Source organism: Dipteris shenzhenensis, chromosome 27, assembly GCF_047967505.1.
Source record: "Dipteris shenzhenensis isolate YYH24624 ecotype China chromosome 27, Dip_SZ_1.0, whole genome shotgun sequence".
NCBI classification, from domain to species: Eukaryota; Viridiplantae; Streptophyta; class Polypodiopsida; order Gleicheniales; family Dipteridaceae; genus Dipteris; species Dipteris shenzhenensis.
In genome coordinates this window covers 43,047,990-43,060,460 of record NC_141622.1, presented here as the reverse complement: position 1 = coordinate 43,060,460, position 12,471 = coordinate 43,047,990, and the positions used below count along the sequence as shown (strand labels likewise).

Genomic DNA, 12,471 nt, shown 5'->3' with positions numbered 1-12,471 from the left:
CCTTGCAAACTTTTAGGCCAAATCTATCAACATCAAAGAATCAAGCCTTTCAACAATATACCCACACAATTAAATCCTTAATATTGTATCTCATCTCATCCTTGTCTTGATTAAACGGCTTCCAATATTAAAAAAACGGCTTTTTCTTTTCCATGTTTATAGTGTAGGATGCTTCGGTAATAGATCATCTTTACCGTTGCACTTCTTCTCACCCTATTGCTCTGCACAATCTCAATTTATTACCATGGCAACTATTTTACATGTTTTTACGTGTGACAATGCTGCATTTCCCTTAAAAGTGTTAGTTTTCCCCTTTAGGGGCAACTGCATATTACATTGACCTCCACCTTATGATGCGATAGTACCTAAGGATGTCTAGGATAGATTGATGCAGCACAATAACATTAATCAGTTAAGCAGCCTTTTGTGACCCTATGACGATGTTAGAGCATCACTTAATGGTACATAGCATCAATGCATAGAATTGGATTTCATTTGAAGGTGCAAAAGAGGTGATTATTTTCTTTCTCACTAGACCAAAAGTCCCTTCTGCCCATATAAGTGAAATTATGAGCTCTAACAGTCAGCTTCGATTCCAGCATTGGTTTTGAGAGTGTTGATTTTTCCTCTAAAAAAGGGAAGACTATGAATTTTCTCAGAGGTATATGTCATAATACAATTGTGGAAAGCACCAAACTATTCAAAGATAAAACAGGTTCAAATTATGTATATATCAAACAAGAGATAGTGTGTGCACATTTCCGTCTGAAGGTGACGGGCATACCTATTGATACCTATAACATCACATTCCTGAAAGCTCTAGATAAAAAATTTACATCACACAGTTGACCTTCAATGGACCCTAACCTTTTCTTCTTCTTTTGCCTCTCCTCGAAGGTTCTTGGTGTACCGAAAGAGCATTTGATGAATTTGGCATCTGCTTCTTGTTAAAAATAGATGCCTTACTAAATTCCTCATCCTCTATGTCTTCAACCATCTTCCCTAGCCCTTGAGAATTATCAGCTTCTTGAGACGCTCTAAATTTGAAATCTGCCAGTTTCTTAGCCCCAATTTTCGCTTTAAGTTTTTTCTCAACAGGATTCAGTGTGCTAGTCACTTGAGAGTGGCTAACATACTTTGCACCCAACCCTAACCTGTGTTCAAGAACCATACCTCATTAGCAGCCAAGCCTACTAACTAGACTGGTTACATTTTTCAAAACAAAAAGTGTGCGCGTGGGGGTGTGTGTGTGTGTGTGTGTGTGTGTGTGTGTGTGTGTGAGAGAGAGAGAGAGAGACGTTGACGTTAGCTCCAATACTTTGCTGATCAAGAAAGACAATGACAAAAGCAATGTGGACACCTTGTGCGTGCAAGAGTGTGTGTGTGTGTGTGTGTGTGTGTGTGTGTGGGAGAGAGAGAGAGAGAGAGAGAGACGTTGAAGTTAGCTCCAGTACTTTGCTGATCAAGAAAGACAACGACAAAAGCAATATGGACACGTTGAAGTTAGCTCCAGTACTTTGCTGATCAAGAAAGACAATGACAAAAGCAATATGGACACCTTGCAGGTCGCATTTCAAAGCTTGCTTCTGAATCTGCTGCTCCTTCATTTATGTCACAAATGTCTCCGCCAGTCATATTCTTCACCCACTTTTTTGCCTGAACATATATCCATAGAAGAAACCTTTTTTAAAGGGGTTTTCAAGCAACCTTAGCACACAGGCACAAGGTAAAAACAAGTGTGGTTTTCAATTCACAAAGCTTCAAATCATAAACTTTAGTGTGTGGTGTGGAATAATGTGGATTTAACTGTCCCCACTTGTATTATTGATACCCGAAGTAGGTGCCTTGGCTCATCCCCAAATCTAACATTAAAAAGATACACATACTGTTGGAATGGTCACCTCCCCATCTGTAAGCCCCCAAATGAGGAGAGCGTGGGGGAGGGAGACCTAGGGCAGGATGTGCCCAAGAGAAAAAGAAGAGAGGGGGCTGCCACATGGGCAGCACCTCACATCAAAGAACATGGAAAGTACCCAGAGCTAGGATGGATCTGCAGCAGCAAAAGGCGAAGCAGTAGCCAGCACAAGGGACCCAGAATAGGAGGCGATCACATGGCGCTGACATCTGCAGGGTGTACGGCTCTGTACAATGCTGGAGAAGGGCCTGGCAGAGGCGCAATGATGGCAGGATGTGCAGGATGGATAAGCGCAGATGTGGAGCAGGTTTTGGGCCTGTTTGGAGGCCCTGGTTTAGGGCTGGAGAGTGGGCACCCAGGTGTCCAGAAGCAGCAGCAAGGAGGGCTGCAAGAGACTGACCCTGGGGGTCATATTTATAGCCCAAACAGGTTGGCCAGGCAGGGTTATATAGGGCCAGGCCCTTGCCTAGATTGGAGGGCCAAAGGCTCTAGAAGTGTGGGCCCAAAAAGCCCCGGGTTGTGAGCCCTTATAGGGCTGGACCAGCCACAGACTGGTCGGCCAATCTGGTCGGCCAGTTTGCTGCAGGCTGGTCAGTATTTTTGCCAGCCCTTGGGGCCCTATAAAAGGAGGTCCTTGAGGCCTCACTTCTTATCACTTGCAGCAGCAAACAGCCAGCAGATAGGAGCAGCAAAGGAGCTTCCCTTGGGCCTATGTTCAGGAGGTGAAGGGAGCACAAGGAGCTGCAGACTAAGAGCTGAGAGAGCTGCCCACCTAGGCTGGTGCAAAGACAGCAAGGTGGAAGGGATCTAGACAGATAGTCTACAGAAGCTCGAGGTGGAGCACGCGGACTCGAGTCTAGAGATAACTGGCTGATAGGAGAAGGACCTTGTGGTAAGATCAGAGGACCACACCATTGGTGGGACTCTGGATCTATATCTTTTGTATTGTGTCCATAGTTTTGGACATAAATATATTTTGGTGGTTTCTCTATCTGGCTGGTTCATTGTCTATTGATGAGTCTGCACATCTAATCTATGTGATGCACATTAAGTAAAGAAGTTTGTGATTCCACACCCCACATGCACACTGTGTGAGCTCCTGGGCCTTACTATAAGTCTTCCGCTGTGCGTACCCTCTGTTGGGTAATTTCTAACACATACATGTATTCTTCAATTCCACATATTCTGCTTTCAACTCCAGCCATAACCTGCATAACACATAATGGGAATAATGCAATGACATCCCTACTCAAGGGAAGTGCCCATCACATGGATATGTCCAAACTACTATTCAGAACAATATGCCGATTTCCATCACATTTAGAAGTCAATGTCCAGGATTAAGGCGCCAACCTACCAAATGCACTCAAAGATTCAAGTGCAAATAATATACCTTCATAAGACTATAATTACAATTACTTGTTTCCCTTAATAAATAAAACAAGGAAAGGAACAAGAAAGCAGACGAGGGAAGAAACGGACTATAACAATGTTAAGAGTAAAAGAGAGGAAAAAAAGAACTTAGTAAAATGCTTTATGTTTTCCTCTGTATCCAAAGTGCAAATAAGCTTTTAACTTTCACAATATCATGAATTTCACAAATCACGTTCTGGTTCTAGATCATCAATCAAACATTTCATTATCATATAGTAGCTTCCCAAGTTCTATCAACATATCCATGTTATATGCCCAGTCATTTGCTGAGGCAATTCACAGATGGGCTGGGATAAAACCCAGTAAATGGCAGTGTCAATAGTGCTTTTATAGGCACCCAGGGCTAACTGGTCAGCCTGTTTTAGGCTGGCCAGACTATCCAGTAAAGTCAGCCAGCAGAAGCAGGGTCAAGGGCCCACAAGGGCTGGCAGTGTCTCCATATTCGAGGTCAGCAACCAGGGGCTGGTCAGTGAGATCTAGCCCCTGCTCGGCAAAGTCCAGGGGCAATCTGTCCCTATTAAAGGCCCCCCCATGACCACAGGCCAGCAGTTCATTCCTACAACAGTTCAGGCAGTTCAATGTTATGCTCGAATCATCACCACAAAGCAGACTGTGTGCTGCCTAGATGAGGGCTGTTGGCGCTCCCTTAGGCTGCCCTGTACCTCCCAAGAGATCCTCTGACCTTTGTCTACCTGCGTGTTCAAGCTCCAGAGAGTGTTCTTCTGAAGTATCCCTGGCCTCCCTGCTGCTCTCAATGCAGCCCAAACCTGAGGCAAGATGGATGCCAATCACTGGCCTCCCTGCTGCGCACAAGATGATACCTTGGCCCCCATCAATGGGGTCCTGTTATAGGGCAAATGCCCACCTGATCTGGCCAACCACAGTCTGTGTAGATACCCGACAAACCAGCCCTATGCCGATGGCCTGCCACATGACAGGAACCTGCTGGCCCAATGAAACTCCTTACTCCTTGCAAACTGCTCCCGTCCATTATCTGCAGTCTACAGACCTGTCCTCCTTCTGCAAAGTACCAAGCATCCTCGGTTTGTTTCAACGCAATCATTCTCCAACATCTGCAAACTCGAGCCTCAGAACTTATAAAGTGACCTTGGGACTGCTCCATGTAGCTCTTCCCAACTGATCCCTTTCTAGTAAATCTGGAACTCCTCACAGCTGTCTTCAGAACCAACCTCTTGTTGAGCTCCATTCAGGTCCCAATCCCGAGCCTTCTAAGGTAACGTGTAATTTCAGAATCATGCCATTGATCCACCTTGAAGAAACCTCCTTGTCACCTGCATTTGTCAATATCTCAATGTCTCTAGAGTCTGTAGTTACAGTCCATTGACAGTAGTGGGTGAGCATAGCTCCTACCATCTTGAAGTTCTTTGGACTGTTGTGACCCCCACAGGAAAGCTGAGGGTAATGAGGCTGTGAATGATGAAGTAATTGCCTTCGACACCCAGCCGGAATTGCATAAAATCCTGCAAATGTAACACTCTCAAGATCAAGGGGAAGGTAACGGGCAGAGAAACCTATTTTCTTGTTGGATAGCGGTAGCACCCATAGCTTTGTATATTCCAAGTGTGTGCATTCATTGAACCTGCCTGTGGTTGATATGAAGGTTGAAATAGCTAATGGGACCAGCCAAAGGATCTGCACTAATGTTGTGATCAACCTTTCCTCATATTACTCTTGAGTACTGATTTGTTTGCCTTGGCACTTGGTCCCATTGACATCATACTTGGCTGTGATTGGCTCCACAGTTTGTGGTAATTTCAACATGAATTTTTACAGAATATGACCATGACCTTCCATGACAAAAGGTAAGGAGGTTTGTTTACATGGTATTCATCATCAGAAATTGCAGCTGGCAAAAGGTTTCAAGGTGTAGGATGCTGAAATGCTAGGGTTGCTATAGCAGTATCAAGATATTTTCCAGGAAGCCCGGTCTTCCCCCTAAAAGGGGAAGTTTAGCATGCCATTTATTTGGACGTCTCTCAATTTTTCCTAAACTAGTTACTGTTAGCAACCTTTAGTAGAACTCTTATTAAATGCATCTGCCCTGAGACTTCCCTCTCTGTATGTCTGAAAGGCTTTCACCCTCCACCCGGCAACCAAAGCATGCATTGGAAATCCACATTAATGCACAAAGAGAAAACATACCCCGGTCCTTTGTCTTTCTTGCGTTTGGAGCAAGTCATGTATCTCGCCAGAGCCAATCAAAACAGCCTCCTTATGAATCTCTGGCATTCACTAACATGTTCCACTGCTCCACCTTTTATCTCCCCCTGGTTGATTATAGCTTTGTTCTCAGCACGATCTGAGCAACTTGTGATATCCATCACCTTCGCAAAAGGCTATTGATCCTCTGACCATTGCTCTATGTCAGACATGCATAGTCATGTCTGGATCAATGGCACCAATCTCGAGGCTATGGGGTGTAACCACGAAGAACTAACCTCTTCCAAAATAGATTTTCTATGACTCAGATTTTTCCTTCTTGGGCTGATCCACCTTCTTCTTGCAGTCTCGCACAAGATTGCAGCAACAACAGAAGCTGCAGGGGCTGCACGGAAGTAATCTCCATGGTCTGGGAAACGACCCTGCTCCTAGCCTTTTAAAACTTGTAAGTAGCAGAGGCCTGCCCATACACATAGCCATCCTCCTCACTCATTTCCTACAGTTTTCCTCCTCACTCCGGTGCCTTTCCAGATTATCTCCTGCCCAGCCTAGTCTACCTAAGCCTCCCTCTGACGCACGTCCAGCTGGAGCTTTGACAGAGTAGAGATTCCTCATCACAATGGGAAACCTACGGTAACATTTCAAACATGATTCAATATTTTTTCTGCTGTAATAAATTGCAGTTCTGTTTACTATGTGTTCTTGTAGAAGTTGAATGTGTGAAGTGCTTGCGATATGAATTCTCTATCCTGGGGCACATATTTTTCCGTTTTTCTGCAATAAATACTTCCCTCTGCCAGGTCTTCCAGCCCTATGGTTGGGCCGACTCTCCCCATATAGCAGTCCATCATATGGCCCATATAGTAGCCGTATTGGAGCCCAATGATGGACATGCATGTGACAGCCCAATGTGGACTCCAAAATCCTTCACGTGGGCTGCATGCAAAAGCTTGTCCCCAGCTAAATCGTAACAAGGACACCTCTAGTTCATGCTCCTTTACATTCCTAATTTGGAGGCTCACAAGTAGGGCATTGCCACATATATGCTGGCCTAAGTGATGCTTTAGCTGATACACAAGCATACTCACCTTGACCTAGCATAGCTCCTTGATGAGTTGCAGCGAACCTTCCATTAGAACATGAGACACCAGGTCCAACAGAATCGCTGTCGTGTCGTCCACAATGCATCTGTGCTAGACACAATTACAGGCTAAAGATATGCATTCTAAACTCTGTCAGAAGGTAAAGCGACCAACTAATGTCACTCACTGAATGGATGGCCTTGGACCCCATTGCCCAACAATAAACGCATCCCACTAACTGAAATCCCACTCTCCAGCCCAGGCACCAATCAAAATCACACTAGCCACCGCATATGGTACCGCTCTATCGAGTAAGGAAAAACCTGCATGAGTCTATGAGATGCCTGAGTATATCATGATTTCCATCGAATGTGTCACCCAAGTGTGATCTCTACCACTTACCAAGCCATCCTTGATTGGACAAATGACTATTACAATTTGAACCTAACACTGTGTGGGTGCGTCGGTGTGTGTGGATGTGTTTAGGCACCCAAAAGAGTATTTCCATCCTAAATGCACGGTGCAACATTGCCCTAACACTTGGTATAAGGTCCCAAGTTTATTCCAAACGACAAACCACAAGGCATTCTTGTAGTTTGCTTAATTTGACTTCCTTTTTGTCTCATCATTCGTGCTAGCCTCCAATATGATTTCGGATCTTATGATGAATGAATGCCTTCACAAGAAAAGAATACATCATATTTGCATTGCACAGTCGAATCCCAGATCAAGTAATGAAATTGTATCACTTTGTACATCTACATCATATCACTCTAACAGTTTGAGAGAGGATTGCAGTTTATTACACTGTCAAGGTAAAGACTATGATGAGAAAGAAAGTGTAAATTATCTTACCAAACACAATGCATTGTTTGAAACTGCTACCTCCATTTGATATTCCTCAATGTGATAAAGATTTTAAAATCCACCCAATAAATGGCCAGCTTGAATGAGTCCCTAGTAAAGACAACAAAATGAACAAGGATTCATCAACTCCAAAACTATACTATTTTATAAGCAAAGATAAAAATTAAAGCAAAACCAATTACTCAAGTTGTACTATAGTAAGTATTCATCAAAAACCGCTATCGGATTCCTAAAGAATATTAAAAAACACATTTCTTAGCATCGTGTACTTCGGAAGATCAATTTGACATGTCATCCCATGCCCCTCTCTGTAACAACCCTCACCAGGTCTTGTTACCCTATACTTGGTGAGGTATCATGCACCATCCTCTAAACCAGATCACACAATACACACCACGGGACACACCAGCAACCAACCCATAAGGGTTGAATCTGGCAGCTCACCTCCCAACCGTAGGCTAATCCGAGCCACCCGCGAGCTAGAGATCTAGAACCAAGCCAGCCTCAAGCTCCAGACTTGCATCCCATATCACAAGCCCTTCACCCTAGCTGCTGCCCTCTGGCCAACAGGGGTCCTGGTCTCTGATGGAACGCATCCTCAGGACCGCATCAGCTGAGCCCCTAGCCTATACTTGTAGGCTAGGCATCCTAGTTTATTTGGACTTTAGCCATCTATAGCCAGCAACTCCTATTTTAGGGCTACCTAGGCTATGTTTGTCTCTGTCCTAGCTTAGAAAACACTCCATCCAAGTTTAGCCACACCTGAAGCTAGGCCAACACTTCTAGACCTCTTCTGCTAGTTATGTCTTAGCCCTAGGTTAGGGCCTAACCCTTAGCTAGACCCCATCTTGACTCCCCAAGTCTAGTCCAAGACCATGTCAGTCTCAGGTTAGGGTTTGCGAGCCCATTGCTAGTTACATCCTAGTGGGAATGTAACATTCTCCTTCCCTTCAAATAAGACTTCTATTGGTATAGTCAAGATAGGAAAACGAACTCAAGCCATAACCAATTTACAGCCCTCAACCTTCCATCCAAAGGTCCACAGTGAACAACTCGCTCATCAGCAAGTGTAGGGTCATCCATCGCCGGTTAACCCATTGGGCCACACCCACTCACCAATGGCTGAATGCCTAATACACCATGGTATCTGGCAACTAGGAATTACAACCTTGAAGTCCTCACGTGATCCTCATCACCAAAGAATGAACCTTCCTAATGGTAGAGCATCTGAATCCATGCCACTAAGAAAACCAGTCAATAAGATACGAACATTGATTTGGAACACACATAATATTCGATAGCAATGGAAATAGCATAAAATTTTCCATTCAAAAGAGAAGCACTTAAGAAACTCGATGCAAGTAGCACCAAACATGGACTGTGAACTCAGTCTGCGGCACACCTCTGGCTCCCTTTCACCTCCAGTGTTGAGGCCCAAGAGAGAGGCTTGCTGGCTGCTCCTGTCTGCCCACTCTTGCTGAAGTGCTGGATGCAAAATAAGGCCCTGGGCCTCTCCTTTTATAGGCTCCAAGAGCCCCTTCCAACTGACCGACCAGCCAGCCCTAAATGGGCCGACTGGCCTGGTTGGTTGCTGGCCGACTTGGTTGGCTCAGCCTAACCAGCCCTATTTAAGGGCAAGGGGCCAGCCCCCCCTTGCTTCTTTCTTGTGCTGCTGCCAGGGCCCTTTGCGGCCCTTCTGCTGCTCCTCCATATCCTCCATGCAGGGGTCTTCCTCCACCAACAGTCCCGCCTTCATTGCACCTCTGCCAGGCCCTTCTCCAGCGCCGTACAGATCCGTACACCCTGCAGATGTCAGTACTATGTCATCGCATACTATTTTGGATCCCTTGTGCTGGCTACTGCTTCGCCTTTTGCTGCTGCAGATCCATCCCAGCTCCAGGTACCTTCCACGTTGTTTGATGTGAGGTGCCGCCCATGCGGCAGCCCCCTCTCCTCCTTTCTCTTGGGCACATCCTGCCCTAGGTCTCCCTCCCCCACGCTCTCCTCATATGGGGGCTTACAGATCGGGAGGTGACCTTTCCAACACTTTTCCATCCTTAAGATATAAAGTGGTGGTTTACAAAATCTTATTCAATCCACTTATGGTACCGACTTAAAACGGTGGATGAATATCACATAGAAGACCTCATGGATTTACAATCCAAGTCATGTATAACCTAGGGCTAAGACCTACCTAGCAAAAGAGAGCTGGCCTAGCTTCAAGTGTATACCTAGATGAATCTAGGAACATTCCCAAACTCATCCTCTAAAAACACAACATAATGCAGTTTCAATCTCATGATAGTCACTCACAAGGTTGAAAACCATAAACTCCATCATGCATAGCAGGGACTAGCTACTATGACATCCCCACTGACGTCTTCAGCGCCCAACAATGGGTGTAGACCATAGTATAAAAATATGCTCTCACACATACAAATCCACACACCCACACATACTCGAGCATCCATTTATACAAAGTCTTCATACTGAGTTTCTGTCGGCACTCCGAAGGTGAAGGGCAGACTTAGCCATGATGAAGGCTAGCACTAAAGGAGAAGGCTAATCAAAAGGTAGTCCAAAATCTCTTCATTCAAGCTACAACTGCTTGTAAAGTCTAAACATTTTCATTTTAGTCTCTCCCCAACTAGCTTCAAGTGTGGCTAAACTTGGGCGGAGTGTTTCCTAAGTTAGGGTAGAGCCAAATATAGCCTAGGTAGCCCTCAAAATAGGAGTTGCTGGCTATAGATGACTAAAAGCCACATAAACCACGATGCCTAGCCTATAAGTACTAAGGACTCAGTTGATGGGTCCTCAGAGACTAGGACCTATTGGCTAGAGGGCAGCACCTAGGGTGAAGGGCTTGTGGTATGGGACGCAAGTCTGGAGCTTGACGCTGGCGGGCTCTCTCTAGGTGGTTTAGACCTCTAGCTCGGGGTGGCTCAGATTAGCCTACGACTAGCAGGTGAGCTCCTAGATTCAACCCTTATGGGTTGGTTGCAGGTGCATCCCGTGGTGTGTATTGTGTGATCTAGTTTAGAAGATAGTTCAAGATACCTCACCAAGTTATAGGGTTAACCAGACCTAGTGAGGGTTGTTTCTCTCTCTCTCTCTCTCTCTCTCTCTCTCTCTCTCTCTCTCTCTCTTCAGTTCCTCAATCAGCCTTTATCTTTAGCGCCGATCGTAATTAGCATCAATCATAGTTAGTGTCAGCCACCATTTCATTAGGTGTCCCTAGCGCTAGCGTTATGTCAATCACATTAGTTATTAGTTAGTTAGTAAAGCATTCTTAGGCATCAATCATAGGCCTAATAAGGTAAGGGGACACACTCCTCCTTCCCTGACCTTGGTTGGGCTGAACCCCTAGCCAAACGCAGAGGTTAATTTCAACCAAGGGGTGTCTGAGAAGGGCAACTATGGAGCAGCCAAATACTCATACCTTACCATTGTCTGTGCTCCTACACCAACCCCCTTAAAGAAGACACACTAGAGCTAGAACAAGCCTACAAGCATTTCAAGACTCATGAGCACATTTTCAACTGCAAGAGGAGATTAGAGAACTCAAGCTTGACGTACAACAATGGTGAAGAAAGTCCACGATATGGAATATACTAGCAAGCAAGAGCTAATACAAAATATAATACATCTCATCCTACATCACAACTTATTTGTACTATCAAGCAAGAGCTAATACAAAATATAATACATCTCATCCTACATCACAACTTATTTGTACTATTCAAAAAACGGTCGACACTCAGACGAAGTCAATGCACAAAGAGATGACAGCACACGTGGACGACAAAGTTAACAATGAGGAGATCGCACAACATAAAACAAGATCCAGCAATGCTTTGGTCCTGCATATTGGGTGATTGAGCGTATGAAATATATGACATGATGTGTTTATGCAAGCTCATATACCATGTACATGTCCTTAGGATTGAGAGCTTAAAGAACATAGCACCTCGAAAGCTGCACCAAAATGCTCCACATCGTCGCCTCAACCAAGCATTCACTGCAAGCTGTACGTTCCTACCAATCAAGGGCCTTCAATGGATTGAAATTGAAAGGTTTTCGTGTGCACCGTGATGCAATGAGGGCCTAGTCTACCGTGGAAATGTCCAAACTTGTGAGCTTCACCGAAAACCACCCTGGCAGCTTGCGAGTGCTGCCCACAGATCCTGTTGGGCCTCAGTGGACAATAACAATATCCCATAACACTCGAGCTGCAGGACTCCAATATTGGACGTGGATATGTGTTGTGGTATTCTTGTGCCACTTGAGCGTGTCCGCTACTTAATCTGCCTCAATATAGTAGGAAATAATCCCAGTTTTCGCTAGCTAATCTGCCTCGACACGATCCTCAAAGCAAGCAAGAGCCGTTGATTGTCGACTGCGGTAAGTGCAAGGAAAACTCACCAGCACGGATGTCACTCGATGTTCGTCGGCCGAACGTTGAACGTGCAGCTCGGGCAAGACCGTCGTCTTCTGCAAGAGCGTTGCAATACAGATAGGGCAGAGTCCTATTTAACTTGCATCTTTTAAGGGCCAAAAAAAAAAGTTGAAAATCTAAGAAGTTTTGATTAAGGGCTGGTTCACACCAGCCCCCGGAGCCTTGCAAAAAAATGATGCAGAAATTCGTTCGGCTGAACTAGGCCGTCCAAGGCGGTAAGCGCCCTTATTACAAAGCCAATCAACCTTTTGCTAACGTTAAATGGCAGCTTTCATTTAAATCATGTCCATCCCAATGTGAAGTGCCACACTCGGTGCCCATCTTCCTCCCCATTTTCTTCTTGGTGTGAACCTTGCCTACATAAGGGTGTTTACACACTGGTGCCCACCCAAGCTAACGAAAGGGCATCCCATAAGTGGCATAGGATTCGAATTCACAGCAAGTCACTCACCCTCAACCACATAGGCATTTTCACATGCTTGTAATAAATGGAGGACCCTTTAGTGTTACCTTGTCCGGTTAGTGTGTAATCCACA

The 12,471-nt window shown here is 45.1% G+C and overlaps 1 protein-coding gene across 1 annotated transcript; it reads right to left on the bottom strand.

The window, feature by feature from the left end:
• Positions 1–549: 549 nt before the first annotated feature.
• On the bottom strand, positions 550–12,154 carry LOC147884335 (pre-mRNA-splicing factor CWC22-like protein (DUF3245)). The gene is made up of 5 exons (XM_087398987.1): positions 12,084–12,154; positions 11,902–11,970; positions 7,468–7,569; positions 1,559–1,656; positions 550–1,154 (listed from the first exon to the last, which is right to left on the bottom strand). The coding sequence occupies exons 3-5, from the start codon at positions 7,501–7,503 to the stop codon at positions 863–865; spliced, it is 426 nt and encodes a 141-aa protein (XP_087255113.1). The 5' UTR covers positions 7,504–7,569; positions 11,902–11,970; positions 12,084–12,154; the 3' UTR covers positions 550–862.
• Positions 12,155–12,471: the final 317 nt, after the last annotated feature.